At 34.8% G+C, this 18,413-nt stretch overlaps 2 protein-coding genes and 1 long non-coding RNA gene across 3 annotated transcripts; 1 reads left to right on the top strand and 2 right to left on the bottom strand.

Moving 5' to 3' along the window:
- Positions 1–3,041: 3,041 nt before the first annotated feature.
- LOC130654740 (antistasin-like) lies at positions 3,042–6,396 on the bottom strand. Its single transcript, XM_057457355.1, has 5 exons — positions 6,264–6,396; positions 4,193–4,333; positions 3,797–3,874; positions 3,505–3,631; positions 3,042–3,242 (listed from the first exon to the last, which is right to left on the bottom strand). Exons 1-5 carry the CDS (start codon positions 6,394–6,396, stop codon positions 3,158–3,160), a joined length of 564 nt encoding a protein of 187 aa, XP_057313338.1. The 3' UTR covers positions 3,042–3,157.
- LOC130654741 (uncharacterized) lies at positions 6,321–12,962 on the top strand. The gene is made up of 3 exons (XR_008984486.1): positions 6,321–6,420; positions 8,785–8,860; positions 12,583–12,962. It is a non-coding gene; the product is annotated as an uncharacterized LOC130654741 (long non-coding RNA).
- Positions 9,957–13,934, bottom strand: LOC130654738 (cysteine-rich motor neuron 1 protein-like). The gene is made up of 4 exons (XM_057457354.1): positions 13,758–13,934; positions 13,267–13,431; positions 10,850–11,046; positions 9,957–10,218 (listed from the first exon to the last, which is right to left on the bottom strand). The coding sequence occupies exons 1-4, from the start codon at positions 13,876–13,878 to the stop codon at positions 10,042–10,044; spliced, it is 660 nt and encodes a 219-aa protein (XP_057313337.1). The 5' UTR covers positions 13,879–13,934; the 3' UTR covers positions 9,957–10,041.
- Between the last annotated feature and the right edge of the window lie 4,479 nt (positions 13,935–18,413).

The raw sequence follows: 18,413 nt of genomic DNA, 5'->3' as shown, positions 1-18,413 counted from the left end.
ACAAAATCTCGAATTAACGAGCATAATGCAGCTTTGGGACTAAAAAATTGTTCGAATTAGCGAAATGTTCGAATTAGCGGAGTTCGAATTAAGCAGCTCAAAATATAAGACTTTATTAAACCAAACTCCAGGGACTTGGCAATTTGTTCGAAATAACGGAAAGTTCGAATTAAGCGGCATTCGAATTAACGGACGTCTACTGTAGATCTAAAGTTGCTTAATGGTCGCGATTAAATTTTGGACAAAATACGAAGAAAGTCACTGTTTTGAAGCCAAGAAACAACGGCTTAATTAAAAAGAACGAAGAAAAAAATTTTTTCTAACTTCTCTTTCTTCGTCGAAGAAGTCATTGCAGTTTTATTTTCTTGGAAGTTCTAATTATTTCTTTTCAAATGTTTTTTTTTTATTTTAAAGACTTGCTTATACCCACAATTGTACAGAACTGAAGTTGCTTGATAATTTTTCAAATCGCGTTCAGTTGCTTATAGACGAGTTGCTTATATATAAAAAACGTGTGCATAAATGTTATTCAACATTTCCTGGTATTTTTGGAACTCGATTTTGGGCATGGCATATTACAAATTTACATTTGAACAAATGGAAGAACAAACAATGAAAATCCTTGATAAAACAACTTTCTTATTGGTAATTTTTTCAGAAATTAAGAAAAGAATAATTTAAAATCTACCATATTCAAAATTGAAAAGAGCTGTAAAAGGCATGGTTGCTGTATTTCAAATGCTTCTTGTTGCATTCAAAAGCATTCGTTTGGTTTCTGACAAAACCATCATCGCTTGGGAATGGTTATTGTAGTGTGGAAAGAAAGTACATGTCAGGCCCCCTAAAGCTAGAAGTCGCAGTTACTTAAAGATTTGCGTGACAAGGTAAGGTTTACTTGGAATAAAATTGCAAAGATTTTTTGTATGTGGAGATGGAGATTATATCGACATGCTAATGACTTCTATTTGGTAAATTAAAGTGGATTTTTTGACATAAATGGTAAAGATTTAGATTAAATCTTATGAGAATGTAATTAAAATCACGTGCAACAGCTTAGCAGACATTTCTTATGGGTTACTTGAGTAGACCTAGATACGTGATCAGAGAAAACGAGTACGAGAGCAGTTGATACGGATCGATTTAAGAAACAACGCATATGGGAAGTGTATGGTCACACACGGAGAATGTACTCTGTGCCGTAGCCTAAATCTCTATGGCATCATGGCCATCACCGACCGACACGTTGGGGTTTAGCCATTTATGGGTATGTAGATAGTAGTACAGACGTGTGATTTTTTGCAGTAACATTTTTACTACATAATTGATAGCAAAAACGTAAAACAACAGCCATAACTTAATTGGTTTGCGGCTCAATAAAATAAGGCTTTGTATGGAACCATACTAATTAAATTGGGAAGCAATTAATAAAATAGTACCATGAAAACGTGAGCAAATAAAAAATAGATTTCCCTAGCACGAAAGAAAATACAAAAGTTGCTCACGTCAAAAAATCTTTTCGTTTTAATTCAAATTTACAAATGATTTGACTTTGCTTTGTGTACTTAAGCTTTACTCCCACTCCACGTGCTATTATGTTGTTAGCCAACGCTCCCAAAAGCTTAATACCCTAGAGTTACTGTGGGAACATAATGCGGTAAAAGCATTAAATCCTAAACGTGTTACGTTAAGCTTTACAACTCCTTAACTTACTGGGAAAAAAGAACGAAAAGTTATTAATTCTTAGCTTGGTTCTCACTGAGCGCCTTTTCTTAACATCCCCTTACCCTTTTTAGCACCTAACACTGAAGTATTAAGCGTTCAGTCTCTTTTCGGATTTTTTTAAGGCTAAATCGACACGGGTTATTCTGTCCTTAATATGTCGTATTTCGTGTGTCCATGTGCAGACACAAAACGACACAAAACGGGTATTATTATTATACTAGTCGGTGGCCCCTGGAAAATCCACGGCTTCGCGCGTCCTTTATACTTACTCGTCGCAACAAAGTGGATAGAAATACATGGCATTTGATATTCGTGTTTCCGTAACATCATTCTCTTACTCATCGGGGGTCCGTGCAGAGACAGACAGGGGGAATACGGGTATTATTAAAGAGACTAGCCATTGAACCCGGCGTCGAAACGCCTGGTTACATCACAAGTAACTGTGTGATCTGCAGTTGAACTCCCAGTTGAGCGCTTAATAAGAACCGCAAACTGTGTCGAACATTCAGGCTGAGCGCTTTAGTACAGTACATTACAGTGTTTCGGGTTAATGTATTTTTCAAAATATAACTTTACTGCAACTTTAACCGAAATAAAAATAGTTTACAACCCATTGCGCCCAGTCAAATATTATTTTATTTTGCAGAAGTTTTGGTAAGCATTACCAAATTAATCGCGGCACTAGACTGAGTGCTTAGTACAGGTAAAACGAGTCGCACATACTGCATTACAGCTTTAGTTTAAAAAACATTGTGTTAAAACGCTGGGTTAAGCAAGTAAGTAACTGTGTTACCGAGATTGAACCCCCGGATAAGTGATTAATAAGAACCGTCAACTGTGCCACACATTCAATTAAAGCGCACACAACTGTATGGTGTTTCTAGTGTATATTTTTTAATATATTTTTTTCAAAAAATAAAATTCCACAACTTAAACTGAACTAAAAACATCGTTTACAATTCGTTGATACCCCGTCATAGCAAAAACCTTTTATTTTTCGGAGAATGTTTCCAGTGAAAATTCGAAAACGAATGTTACTTCAAGCAATGCGCTTAGTTACAGGTAAAACAATGTCGCATATCCATATAAATGTAATACCCTTTTCCGCGAGAAATTTTATGGAAACTTAAAACAGCTCGCTGTTAACACCGGACTGAGCGCTTATTCCAGGTAAACCGTGTCACACATGCGTTTGACGTAATACCCTTTTTTTAAGATGCCATTTGCCTAAAGGAAACCGCCTATTTCTACCACATTTTAAAAGATATCCTACTGAAGGGCATGTAATGTTTGTTTACTATAGATACAATAGATATATAATGTTAGATATATTAAACAAACTCCTTATCACCTTCTTCAATGCCTTAACAGATGTTAATACAAATAGAAGACAAGTCATTTCAGGAGCATTTTTCTTGTTGAAATAAATCACCGTTTACTTGTAATAAATTCTGCTGCAGTATTTTTCCGTACGACTGTACAAATTATTCGGTCTGCAAGACGAGTTATGATGACAGCATCTGAAAAATAACAAAAACTTAAGTCATATATACAAAAAATAAAATTGGTGTGAGGAAGTTAATGGGCAGATTACACGCTACAGTAAGCATGCTAGTCCTGTACACGAACAGTCTAAATATTCAACAAATTGCGCAATTACGATCATTCAACTGGGCTCACTAAAGCTAGAGATAACGACTTGTTAGATGGAAGGATTCGAGACAAGTTCATTGGCTAAATTAATTATCTTATACAAACTGCTGTGTTATATAATTGTCTTACTTGTTGCAATCATTGGTGCAGAATATTGATTTTTTTCTAATGCAACTCCATCTTCCGTTGTTTCTGTCAAAGGAGCGTTTCCCATAAAGATATTGAAAGGTGTTTCTTATGGTGCATCTAGGGAATTCTAAAGAAAAACAAATAACAAGTGTTGAAAAAAAGATATCACTAAGTCTCAGATAAAAGAAAGACCTGATAAAGTTTACAACAGTGAATACATCGATAACACATTATTTCTCTTTTTTTACAAAAAAAAAAAAATATTAAATATGTTTTAAAACAGAAAACTTACTGCGGCATTTGCAGGTTGCGCAACCAAATTTGTCCAATATGTTTCCATGTTGACAATAAATTGCGCACACTGGTCCACCTATACAAATTACAAAGAAAGACTAACAGCAGGATTGAATACAGAACACTCGTTTATTCAAGCACGCAAGAGACAGGAACACTACGCCTGTGACTTCCGTTATTGTAATTTACAAACGAAAGAACCTTCTGGGTGTATTAGCCTTGCAGCTATATAAGGCGTAAAAATTCAGATAGCTAAGAGTAGGAAGCCAGATTTATTCAAAATTTCAGGTTTTTTAAATATCGAGAGTCAAATCTAATGCAGATGACGTCATACTGATTACGACAGTAGTTTCGACATTTTTCTTACAATAGATTTCAAACTCGATTTACTTACATGAACAAATGCGACGACCATAATGTGGATAGTTTCTGCACACTAAACCCTTTTCACAAACGCCAGCGTAGCCACCGCATGTTTCTCCTTTTTGTTTAGCACATACGTCACAACAGCCACAATTATCTTTTACGATACCTCCTAAAATATTTCGCAGAATTTATTCCAAAGCTTATTAGTGCTACCTACCATTACTGAATTTTAAGGCTAAAAGATTCATTTAAAGATTGAGCAAAAGCAGAGCTTAAAAAACTTTTAATTAAAAGGGATTTTTCGTTTTGTCTTAAGACCAAGGTTTCTGCTTTAGAATTGAACTCCCATGCACTCATCCAACTGTCTTTGATCTATTTTTGTTGTTGTTGTTGTTAACTTTACAGTTTATTCCTGCTTTAATGAACAAACCTCTTCATCAAAATAGAAATAAATTTTATAGATTGTTTAGCTCTTTAAATTTAATTTTTTTCACGGGATAGTCTTCTCTATAATAATAGCCGTATTCTGTATGTAAACTGTGTTTTTATTTCACGTAAGTGCGGGATAAAGTTATTTTTTGAAAAATATATTATGTCCAAACCAGTAAAATGGTGTGTACACTTCACTGCATAAGTGCACTAGAGCGCTCCACCCGAATGTATGTCACAGTTTACCGCTTTATTAAGTGCTTTATTAAGCACTCAACGTGAAATTAAACACCTTGTCGCACAGTTACTTGTAGTTTAACCCAGCGTTTTGACGCCGGGTACCCCGGCTAGTTAAAAATAATACGCATATTTCGTGTGTCTGTAGCAGGCAAAGTAGTTTGTTTTTTCAGAACTATATGCAGTGATCTGTGACATTTGTTAATCGATTATTTAATTCTACTTCCGTTGTAAAAGGGCGAAGTTCAATTCCACTAATTTATTGATGCGCCACTGCCTTACGTAAATCCACAGAGTTTATTAGTCGCAATGAAGCACAAACAAGAAGGTCCTTAAAAAGGTATAACGGGCGAGGGATGGAGTGGGGCAAATTGTTCGCGTTAGTTTTCAAATTGACTGATGATAGTCAGTTAAGCAATAAAAGCTAGGCACTAAACAACGCTATCATCTTTTCTATTCTATTTCTATTTGTATGCCTAATATTGAGAAAAACTTTGTTTTATTTATAATTTTAATATACCAACGTCACGAGTAATTAACGTTTATTGTCCCCTCAAGGTATTTGCCTTGTGATAAATAACGAAGAAAATTATGGGCAAAGTTATTAAAGGTTTCTTTTAAGGTTAAATGTCGTTTAACCCAACTGTTGTAGAGATAGAGATAAAAATAAACATTTGTTGTGCAACAGCTCTTGCATTGCTTTGTTGTTCAACATGTATTTCCAATGACGTCGTCACGGCGACTGGTACAACTGTTGCTCAGCACTTAATGTTAATAGAAACCGGCCTTAACAATACCAGTGTTATCATAACCGTTGTCTATTTCGGTTTAAAAGTTTTTCGCGCCAAATTTATAATGGGAAGAACAATAAATTTCAGTAAGTGGATTTTTTGTTTGTTGTCTATTTTATTCTGGCGCTTTGATTAACAAATATAAATAATTACTGACATCGGAATTTATTACAAGAATTGCTAGATCTTTAACAGTTTTAACTGGAATTACTACATGTTTGTTTTTTTAAAGGAATTAAGAATAAAATTGCTTTTAATATGTTCTTCTATCCACAGCCTCTCATTTTTACCTCATATTGGACAACTCAAATGCGCTAATTATTGTCACATGTGCTTTAAGAAACAGCGCAAAACAAAACTTCGATAGTTTTATCAGTTGAAAGATTCGGTTGTGGCTCAACAAACACTTTAAAGTGTTCTTAAATTTTTTCCAAATCCCAAGTAATTTCTTTTATAAACTAGATTCTAATAATCAAAACTGTAGTTTTTAATACTTTATTTTCTACATCTAATTTACACAATGCATTTAAAAAAAAATATCAGGCTCTGTGTGTTGCCATACCAAAGAAGATAGCTTTCGTTTTAACTCAGAATGTCTTATTAGAAACGTAAATAAACAGATATACTTTTAATTTTTACTACCTTTACAGTTTGTCGGTCTTCCACAATATCGCAATTCACAACGACATCTTGATGATGCAGTAGTTTGTTTTATATTCCACAACACCACCACAACAACAAACAAACAAACCAAAGGTGAACGAAAAGAACCCATCCTTACCAGCGAAGTATTAGAAATGTAAGTTGGTCACTGCTTTGTTTTATTTAATGCTATTATCGCGTTTTTAAGAGGCCATGAATTGGTAAGACACATGATGAATATACCAACACACGTGGATCAATTTCATTTTAAAACTGCTTAACCATGCATAATGTAGTTTAAGTAATTTAATCTATAATTTTATTGCTTCAATACACCAATACACTGAAAGTTCTATAGTGTCATCTAACGAGATGGAAAAGTTAACAAAATTAGGGTAGCTACCCGGGAATTGAAGATGAAAAATATAAAAATACTAGTCGTTAGCCCGTGGAAAAATCCACGGTTTCGCCTGACCTTTTTATACCGCATTGCGTGCGTCAACAGACGGACGGACGGACGGACGGACGGACGGACGGACGGACGGACGGACGGACGGACGGACGGACGGACGGACGGGCGGGTAGGCAGGCAGGCAGGCAGGCAGGCAGGCAGGCAGGCAGGCAGGCAGGCAGGCAGGCAGGCAGGCAGGCAGGCAGGCAGACAGGACGAACGAGCTTGCATTTTACGTTATAATGTGCTGAAACGCAGGTACAGCATTCATAGTAATCATGACAATGATGGCGGTAAGGGTGTGACATTGAAAGCGGTAAGGGTGTGACATTGAAAGCGGTAAAGGTGTGACAATGATGGCGGTAAGAGTGTGACATTAAAAGCGGTAAAGGTGTGACAATGATGGCGGTAAGGGTGTGACATTGAAAGCGGTAAAGGTGTGACAATGATGGTGGTAAGGGTGTGACATTGATAGCGGTAAAGGTGTGACATTGGTGGCGGTAAGGGTGTGACATTGATAGCGGTAAAGGTGTGACAATGATGGTGGTAAGGGTGTGACATTGATAGCGGTAAAGGTGTGACAATGATGGCGGTAAGGGTGTGACATTGATAGCGGTAAAGGTGTGACAATGATGGTGGTGGGGTGTAACAATGATGGTGGTGGGGTCTGACGATGACGCCGGTGGGGGTGTGACTATGACGGCGGTTGGGGTGTGACGATGATGGTGGTGGGGGCTGGGAAGACCTTGATATTGGTAGCGGTAGTAGATGATAATTGATAATGTTTGATAGTAATGGGAATGGTATAGACGACAATGTTTGATGCAATGTTTATGGCCATGGCAGCTAAAAGTACACTCGATAGAGATAAAAGCAAATCACATCTATCAGCTATACAAAATTTGTTGATACTACGACATCCAAAGTCGTAGGTAAAGAAAACTATTTAAAGGCAAAAAATTGGTTTTACTTTATTGTTTTTGATTGTGATTTTGATTTATGACAAAAGTTAAAAATGGAAGCAGTGATTGATATAAACATCAAAAAGAAACATCCTTGTATTTACTGAAAAGCTTTTGGAGTTACGCTGCACCCCATGATAAAATTGATAAAATAAGAAACAATAGAAATTACACACTAGAATGACTCTAGAGACATGGATTGAATGGTCCTTTTCAACACTGGTTTGGCACGGTCAACGAAATCGTTAGAAGAAGTATTGACACAATACAACATATATTGGTTTATTGATATAATACATCTAGGGATTGAAAGCACGACTTAATAATAGTGACTCAAATAAAATCAATTCATGCTTTTGCATCAACTAGTTCTAAGCTTGTTCTTGGTAAACACTTTCAGGGCGAATATTTTTGGAACTTTGTCTTTAAAGGCATGGGTCACGCGATATTCGATTGAAATAGATAAAATGAATTGTAATTCTCAACCATTGCAGTACTTTCAGGCGCAGATTTAGACTAGGTCAACCCTGTCACGCGACCTAGTAAAAAAATGCCGAAGATCGAAATCGAATTCTATCAAATTTGCCCGGAATGTAAATATCGAAATATTCGGCCTTGTTTTCTCATAACGCGAATCGGATCAACCTATGTTGACCTGACCTGGGTTAGCCAGTCTTGCTCTAGGTTATCCCGCGAGGCTTTCACCGTGGACTAGAATCAACCTATGTGGACCTGACCTATTTTTAGTCAGAAATTTTGAAGCCAGCAAGTCTTGGCTCTAGGTTATCCCGTGAGGCTGTCACTGTGGACTAGAATTAACCGTGGGCCTCACCTATTTTTAGTCAGACAGTCTTGAACAAACCTGTGAAAATAGTTTCTATGTATTGATATGGCTTGTAGGAGTTTTGGTATAAATATCAGTAGGGCAAGCGGAAGATTCTTTCTGTTCTCAACATGGCTTGTGAGAGCTTGAGAGAGCGTGTGAAGTTAGTTATTAAAAACGAGGATTTTGATGAGCTACCTCAAATTTACGCTGAATTAATTAAAAAAGGTTAAATGTAATTCTGTTTTGCCATCTAAAACAACTTACTTTTGATTTTATCCGAAGAAATTGCCATGGAGAATGCTACCTGGTTGCCTACCTATGTAAAATCAAAGAAGGATAGTTGTGCAATTACGCTGAAGTGAGTTGTTTATGTTTATCTTTTGTTGTTTCTATAATAGCTATGCGTTTTTGTTACTCTGACCACTAACTATGTCGTAGTAACTTTATTGATGTAGCTAGCTAGGGACCTAAATACTATGTTTTTAAAATTCATGTACTTTATCAGGTAAGAATTATTTTATAAGTGGAAAAAGTGTGCTTGCTAGCTAGCTAGCTATCCCAATTTTTCTTTTTGATTGGTGCTGACTTTCACTAGCTATGAAGCTAGCAAGCTACACAAAATAGTGCTCTGATTAGAGTGCTTTTTTCGCCAGCAACAAAAAACCTTTGTCCTGTTTTGTGAAATTTTTTCATGAGGGGCTGGACACTCAACTCCTGTTCTTTTAGGAAAAGGAGGACTAAAATAACTTCATTTAGATAAAAAGATATTCCTGACACGATTTTTTAATATCCCTTGCAGAGAAGTTGTCAAAAATTTATTGTTGCTTGCACCAAATAGTCAGGGTGAACTGATGTTCAACTTTTTGGATTTGTCACACAACAACGACCAATTATTTTCTTCAAAATGAAAAACTGGAACTAATCAGACTCTCCAAAAAGAAATTTAAATTCAAGAAATTGGATAATAAACAATAAAATTTGTTGAATTAAATATTAATTGATTTCGACAAAATGCATCCTGTATATATCGTCTACAGGTTTTAAAGGTGTTAATTATGGTTAAACTGTGAGAATTAGTATACTCAACGATTTGTTTTCCCCATTCTCCCTTTTCAAGGTCTACTCCAAATTTTAGAATCTTCCAGGCTACGATGGATATCTTCATGCCGCAGGGCTTCTTGTTATCTATTTGAAGTGTTTCTGTGGTGCTTGGGCGTTTATGAGAATTTTTTGTTTCTAAGGTCTAAAACGTGTGCATACGAGGTTGTTTTTTGTCCCCGTATCATGACCTGTTAAGAAAATTTCCTAGATCCACCCCTGACTTTAATATTATCGAAGTGTGTCTTTCAAAATATGATTAACCAAAGTCTAAAACATGATTTTTTTTGGGGGGGAAACACATGTCGTATGTTTAAATCGAATAGCTTTTGCATGAAATAAAAGACATTTGCAAGAAACTTCAAAGAAAAATAGATAACAATATTACATTAAAATTTTTAAACAAAAACTATTTGTACTATACTAAACAGGGGCGATTGATTAGTTATCCTTGATACGTATAGCATAAATGCAAAACAAGATAAGGTATGCCCACGGCAAGGTATTGTTTAACGATTGAGTAATTAAGCTTCCATTATTACATCTTGCAGGAGTAACTGTTGGTATTGGTGTTGTTGTTGTATTTCTGTTGCACATATTGAATCCGCAGCACGTTGCCTGAATATTTAAAAATTAAAAGTTAAATAGGAAAAAGCCCTTAAAAGTCAGTACAGTGAACTTTTAGGCAAATTTGTAAATTAAAGCGATCATGGTCGCAGCTTCCCGGGTTTGAACGTCATCGCTCAATATGCTAAAATTTCCACTACATTAAAAATGGCAGCCTTTTTTTATTTTATACCTTGTCTGTCTGATTATATTTGAATGTTTACTTGCATAAATTTCTAAAGCTGCTGTAACACAGGTGTTGCAACCAGAAAAAGGTTGTGCCTTTTTCTGAATACTAAGCGCTGGAAGCTGTGGCTATGAACAGCTTAATGAAAGTAACTTTTAATTGGGTCTAAATGTGAGTACAAAGGGGTGCGTTGCTACCAGTGAGATTTTTTGTCAGTGCATTGGTATTTTTGTTTAGTCGGGTCTGCGCGTATGGAAAATTGCTTTCATATTTCAAATATTCTAGCAATCATTTTCAATTCGAAACTATCAAATCATTTATACATACACAATAACTAAAATTAAGGCTATTTGATGGAAAGCTATAATTTGACTGACTTGACTTAAAACAAGATTGTATGTTAAAATTTTGAAGTATTTCATGCTAAAGTTTCATTGAATGGTAATTTAAACTTACCGTGCAGTTTTTACCAATGAAATCAGAATTTGTTTTACAGATATCACAATTCTTTTTAGCTATGCCACATCCCTTGAAAGAGGTGGAATTGATTGATGTGTCCGTAACGCTTGCATTATAACAAATATTTTCGGTTGAATTACAATCTTTAACTGTATAGCTGTCTGCAGCACCAAAAGCACATTTTAATCCTGGTTCTAAAATAAGAGAAATGGAATGAAAAAGTCAGGACAAAATGTTTTATAGCCAAAAGTTAATATATGAGAGTTGGCTCTGCCAAAAACAATGCTACGCATTATGGTAAAGTGCAATTCGTCGAAAGGCAGATATTCTATTTTGCATGCTTTAAATATTCCGTAAAGGGGACCTGTTAAAAATTGCGCCTAACGAAATTTAAACGCTGCTTTTGAAGCGAAAACTGCAATTCTGATGAGGCCCGAGTAGATATAAGCGCCAGAGGTGTTTGCATAACAAGCCAATTAGCATGACGTAAGGGTTTTTAACCCAACCGCTAAAAGGTATGTTAGCCAAAAGCTTCTGAAAACTTATGAAGTTAACGAAAACGAAAAGAAGAGATCTTATAATGAGAGAGTAAAATGCAGGTCGAGCATGGATCTTTTACGCCCTTATTCATATCAGCAACGGCCGGTATGGCACGCGAATGTAAGAGGTTTTATGCTCGTCTTGCTGAAATGGTGGCAAAAAAGTAACATTATTTCCTTATTTCTGCGTGGATTAGGCGGAAGATCTGCTTCGTTTTTCTTTCATCAATTTGTATTTGTTTACTTGGCAACAAAACACTGTTCTACAATGAGAAGTTGAAAGATTCCATTTCTTCCAACGCTCTAGTTAGTGAGGTACCATCATGTTTCTAATGATGTTACATTCTAAATCTATTCGATTTAGTCACAGTCTGTTATTCTTAGCCTTTCGTACATGAGCGTTTGTGAAATATCAAGCGTCAACATGCAAAGTGGTCGCCTTTTATCCCTCTTCAGAAAAGATGGAATAACTGACACAGTACGACAGGCACAAACTCTCGTGCACCCTCGGAAAATTCGTTTTTGAAGACTTAGCTCTTAAACGGTGTGAAAGTAAAAAAGTACAACCACGAAGGTTAGAAATAGTGATTTTTGGTTTATATGAAAATAGGTGATTTTGTTTTTAATGAACTACTAAAGAAATATACTATTTTGTATTGGTAGTGGCAAGATAATTTACATTCTGGATTTTTGCTATTTTGTGGCAAGATAATTTACATTCTGGATTTTTGCTATTTTGTGGCAAGATAATTTGCATTCTAGATTTTTGCTATTTTGTGGCAAAAGTCGTACTCTAGTTCTTAGTTCTAGGCCAAAATCATTCTTACTTTGTTCTTATTTTTTGTAAAATCTTAGCCTCATGTTCCTATAAAATTGTTCTCATAAAAAAAGCATGCATATCTTCCAGGTGAATAAAATTTAGTAGGTAGCTACGCAAACAAGAATTTTACTGTGGTACGAGCTACTTTTTTGTAGCTATATAACCTTATAAATAAACTTTTTTTGTAAATATATAGCAACAAATGAAAATGAAAGGATATTTTAGAAAAGAGTTTCTAGAAGATAATGTATATTCTAGTAAATTTTATGAGAGATATTAAGATTTATCAAACATTAAAACAGGTCTATCCGTTGTACCATAAAATTTTATTGACCATAATTTTCGTCGTAACTCTTTCTTATCTTTTTCAGGGACATCGTTTACACAACTATCGAAGTTAGTTAATACGAACAATTTTCGCATGACTTAAGAAGCATTACTTTATCGCAGGACGAATATTGTAAAGATTGGCAAGAAAGACTTTTAGCAAATATTATTCAGAAATAAAGAAACAGTTTTGCTTTTTTTCCCTAATTCTAGAGGAGCACGAAAAACAACTTTTCGATGTAAATTCGGAACTAGACAATAAAAAGCAAAACTGAGACACCATTTTAGTACTAAATTGGACTAGATTTAAATAATGTGATTTTTATGCGATAAGTTTAATGGCCTGCCAATGTTCAGACTCGAGAGACGGACTTGAAAAAAAGTGTTCGGTATTTTTTTCCTAGTTTATTATTTTATGACAAGATAAAACAATTCGATATTAAATTTATCTGACTGAAATATAAACTTTTATATACGTTTAATCGCATTGTAGGAAATATAGACAGTCAGTACTCTCAACATGGGTAATAGATATTAGATGCGAAAGGTGAATGCAAACTATTCATAATTTATCCAACCTGAACAAGTTAAAGACACCAGAGTCATAAAAAAAGTAATTAAAAAAAATTGTACCTGCAAAAATTAAGTAAATTCAGATGAGGAAGTTATAATGACGAAGACTAAGATCATCTTTATCAAAAATAAAGTTGTCATAAGCAAGTCCTTACCAGCGCAGAAACCAGCGCTGTTTACAGCACCGTCTCCGTATGGTTCCTTCCTTTGGCAGTGTAAGCCCGTATCACACTCATGCCCTCCAAATGGGCCACCACACCGCTCTCCTTTGAGTTTGGCACACACATCGCAACAATTGCATGCATCCTTTACTAAACCGCCTATGACAAAAAATATTATGCAATATGCAGCATTGTGATGTTAGCTAGCTTGTTAAAGTTTTCATCAGTCGAAGCCTTTGTTTTTCCTGTTGCTTTTAACCACAATTGAAAAATTGTTGTATCGCTTTTATGTAAAAATAAAAATTTGTTAAATTTTTCTGATACTAAACCATGATGCTGGCTGGAAACTTTATTTTCACGAAACAGGTTTTTTTAATTTAAACTGATTGAGGAAGGAACATTGTTTTTTATGACGGTCGCATTTGTAGTTTCAAATTTTTCGAGGAGTTTCTCTTAAAAATGTTAAATAAAGTACTCTTGCATACCTTCACAACAAGGCTTTGGACATTCCCTTCGGTTGCAAAGTGGACATGACAGACCATGTAAAATGTCAACTTGTAACGTTAAAAAAAATATAAAAATATACACACACTTGTGGATCAACATACTTTTGTGCGGTTTATTTTTTGTTAATTATTTAAACGTCTTTTTTAGAACGTTTCTAATCAGATTCTGTTCAATGAAATAATTGATTTGTTTTAAAACACCCTTCTCCGCAATGATTTCAACAGCGCTCCATTCATAAAACTTAAAATATTTTTCTTAGTTATCCTTTGGGGCTATAAGCTACAATGAGTATGAAATATGTTGGCACATGGCCGCAAAGTTTGACAACATTGTCAGAACTAATAATTTCGTCTGCTCTATATTAGATTTACACAATTTGAATTTGTCAACCGTAGGACTTAGGATATTAGATCATTTGATTAAATCCAAACCGATAAGCTATGCCAATTACTGACATGACACTTTTTTCCCGATGTTTCGCCATTTTGTGGGACCTAACGTCGACCATTCTGTAATTTCAGAATGTTAGAAAAAAAGTCTCTTTTTATTTTTTATAGTTGATAAATTACAAACCTGAGCTACTTAAAAATTTGTCATCCCAGCAGTCGGGTTATATTGGTTGATCGCTTATTAATGAGAATATAGTATTGAATAATAATATTACTGGTTTGCTGCCTAATGCCAGAGTCGCTATCACTTACTTGACGGTCGCCTACATCAATATAAAAAGGCAAGAACCCCTGGAAACGAGATTGGTTACGACCACGAACCATAGAGAGCAGACTGTTAATACACCTTATAACTTTTCACCGCAACTTGATTAATTGTCGGATTAAAGATGAACGATTTATAGATGTGGTTGTTAATAGTGCTTCTATTTTTGGCTATGATGTAACCAGAAACAAAAGAGAGGTCTCAATCATCTTACGTTGAAAAATTAACTTTTTTTTGCTCTAACTGCAGCTTGACACCTGTTTGCTGGGATGAAGAGTTTAATTAAGTCATTTAAAAATAGGGGAAGATTGTTCAAAGCCGAATCTCCTTTAGCGACTCTTTTTTTATGTCGCCGTCTCGATGTAAGAAAAGATACAAGATGTCTTGGGGACGAGGTTAGTCAAAGCTTTTTTTGTGACCAAACATAGTACCACAAGATACTTGTTATTTGGTTCAAATTATCTACAACTCTATGCATGTAGATCGGATGCACTTTTTTCAGGTTTTTACAAGCATTGCCAACAGCATAAGACTTATCGTCCGGTAATTCACAAAATTCAGGTAATCGAGATTAGTAGCCATTGTAGAAAGCTTGTGTAAACTGTCTCTTTACCAATTCAGACGTCATAATATATAAGTATGCACTCAGCTAACAAGATGTTCCTTCCTCATATCAAATATTCTATCGACCTATTGTCGGCGTATTTTCTAGGCCAGGAAATATAAAAACACTTTTTTAAAAATTTGCAATTAAAATAAACATGGGTATGATTTTCAATGTAAACAAACTATAATCTATACTAATCCTTTGGAATTTCTACGCCTTTCAGAGTTGCTATGTTTACGAGTTCCATATGACAAGAGTGGTTAGTGACTATATATGTGTGCACGATATCCATTCAAAACCAAATTCTCTAAACTAACAAATCTATATTCCAAAGTCCATTTTTTTAAAGTTCGTATAAAAAATTAGTAAAAAAGGCTTTCTTTTTCTTTAACTTTGCGTCAGGATACTGGTCTTGTATGGGTTTCTGTGTGTACTTTCTGTGAGAATATTTTGACAGGAAAATTTTATTACATAAGATTTTGTGCGATGTGTTTTTTAAAACCATGCCAAATTAAACCGGTATTGTTTCCATTACCAAACAAAATAATCTTTTCAACTTGCTGCAATAATCCAAGATAAAAAACTTTTCAAATATTTTCGTTTTCTCTATTTCTTTATTTAATTATTATTCTAGTCGCCAGCCCGTCCTTTTTTCTATCACATTTCGTGTGCCTATAGGACGCCTATAAAATTGCGCCGAGACAGAATGCGGGTAATTAATATAACAAAAGAAAAGAAAGAATCGAAGATAAGATTGAATAAACTTTTTGCAACTAACTACACGCTTTTTATTTTTTATTTTATAAGAATATGCTTTATAAAAATACCAGTCTGTGATTTCAGGTTAAAAACCATAGGTGTATTGTTAAAAAAAATAGAGAAACAAAAATAATGACCCAGCTTGGTTATATTTCCATATTATTATAAAAAAACGTGAAAAGGCTTGTTTCCATTTGACTGCATTTGCACGAGCAGACTTTGACAAAATATCAAGTTATTGGAAACTAGCCTTGTCAATCTTTTCGGCATTCACCTTTCTCGGACCTAAACCAGATAATTCCCTTTTTTTCTCTAACAAGTCCTTAACTTAAAGTGTCAGCTTTCTATCTACTTTCAATCTGCATTTATATTCATTTTTTAAGTAAGTGGTACTTAACGACTCTTGTTTCTTTTATCCGTTTTTTTTTACCTAAGTAGATTTTTTATTTTATAACGCCATGATTTTGTTAAAATATTGATTGTGTGATCATGCTCGCATGAACTTGTCGCCAACATGAGCTTGTCGCAAACATGAACTTGTGGCAAACATGAACTTGTCGCAAGCATGAACTTGTCGCCAACATGAACTTGTCGCAAACATAAACTTGTCGCAAACATAAACTTGTCGCCAACATGAACTTGTCGCAAACATGAACTTGTCGCAAACATTATTTTCTCGCAAACATTATTTTGTCACAAACATTATTTTGTCGCAAACATAAACTTGTCGCAAACATAAACTTGTCGCAAACATGAACTTGTCGCAAACATGAACTTGTCGCAAACATGAACTTGTCGCCAACATGAACTTGTCGCCAACATGAACTTGTCGCCAACATGAACTTGTCGCAAACATAAACTTGTCGCCAACTTGAACTTGTCGCAAACATGAACTTGTCGCAAACATTATTTTCTCGCAAACATTATTTTGTCGCAAGCATGAACTTGTCGCCAACATGAACTTGTCGCAAACATAAACTTGTCGCCAACATGAACTTGTCGCAAACATGAACTTGTCGCAAACATTATTTTCTCGCAAACATTATTTTGTCACAAACATTATTTTGTCGCAAACATAAACTTGTCGCAAACATAAACTTGTCGCAAACATGAACTTGTCGCAAACATGAACTTGTCGCCAACATGAACTTGTCGCCAACATGAACTTGTCGCCAACATGAACTTGTCGCAAACATAAACTTGTCGCCAACTTGAACTTGTCGCAAACATGAACTTGTCGCAAACATTATTTTCTCGCAAACATTATTTTGTCACAAACATTATTTTGTCGCAAACATAAACTTGTCGCAAACATAAACTTGTCGCAAAATTAAGCTTGTCGCAAACATGAGCTTTTTTTTCAATCACAAATATGTATTGTGTGAAAACACCATTTTCCTGTTATGACAGATATTTCCTTTTTTTAAAACTGGAAAAACAACTTTCAAAAAAAACGACCGCCGTGTAAGAATCTATTTTCATCGTGTACATTTGTTGCTAGTAGTTACTCCATCTTGACGCGAATCTAAAAACTAATTTTTCAAGCATTCTGTCCTTAACTTTGTTTTACTTTAGAAGACTATGATGGGTTTATATCCACCGTGTTTTACAAACTTTAAGAAGTATATTTTGATATTGTCCTTTTACGCTCCAGCATCGAGTTTAATTAATTCTCTAAAAAAATTAAGAATTATAACTTGCGAATTCAAACAGGCTTCGAGTTTTAAAAAGACTAGATTTAAATATATTTCCCATACATACAGAGTCATCGAATCTGTCCTTAGTTTTAGGGGCAAGACAATAAATAATAATTCTCAAATCGTCACTCATGGTTGATTTCTGCCTCAACTTTGCTAAGTGTATTATTTAATTTATTTATAGCTTTACAATATTTTTGCATCTTAAATATTGTCCGCTCGGATGGTTTAGAAAAAGGTTTTTTTCTAATCAGGAAATAAGTTGTTGACCTAAAAGTTTCGGAGCAAGTATAAAAGTCATTTATGTTAACAAGAAAAAGAATAGGTTAAAGAATTGAACCTTGTGGCAGCTCACATGCTTATGTTATTCTATCTACTTACTACCAACGAAATACATTGTTTTCTGTTGGTAGTCTTTAAGGTAGTAGAGTATTGGAACTAGAGATATATCAAAATGATCTCCCTCTTTCCAACTTATTTGATCACAGGCAGAATGCAATATTAACATGATTTTTTGATACAAATCGACGTCCTGAAAACAGATGGGTGGTTGATGCAAGAAACATCACAAAAAAAGGAACCATTTTTGGACAAAATAAACTTAAATAAAATGGTTTATAATAGACAATTTTTGGCACATATATACACCGTACCAATGTGTACAATTCTTCGAAATATATAATTGCGAAGCAGTTATAACAGTTGAACAGTAAAAAACGGGTTCAAAGATTCTCTGTGGTCTGCACCACTTTTTGATTAATCACAGGAGTACGAAAACACTCTGTTGATCAGCCCCTTAAGTGCGCGAAGTGTCTTTTTTGAAAGCCAAATTATTTGTTCTTCTCTTTAATAATAGC

This window comes from Hydractinia symbiolongicarpus, chromosome 8 (assembly GCF_029227915.1).
Source record: "Hydractinia symbiolongicarpus strain clone_291-10 chromosome 8, HSymV2.1, whole genome shotgun sequence".
NCBI classification, from domain to species: Eukaryota; Metazoa; Cnidaria; class Hydrozoa; order Anthoathecata; family Hydractiniidae; genus Hydractinia; species Hydractinia symbiolongicarpus.
Note: the sequence above shows the minus strand (reverse complement) of the source record. Positions and strands in the feature narration are given on the sequence as shown.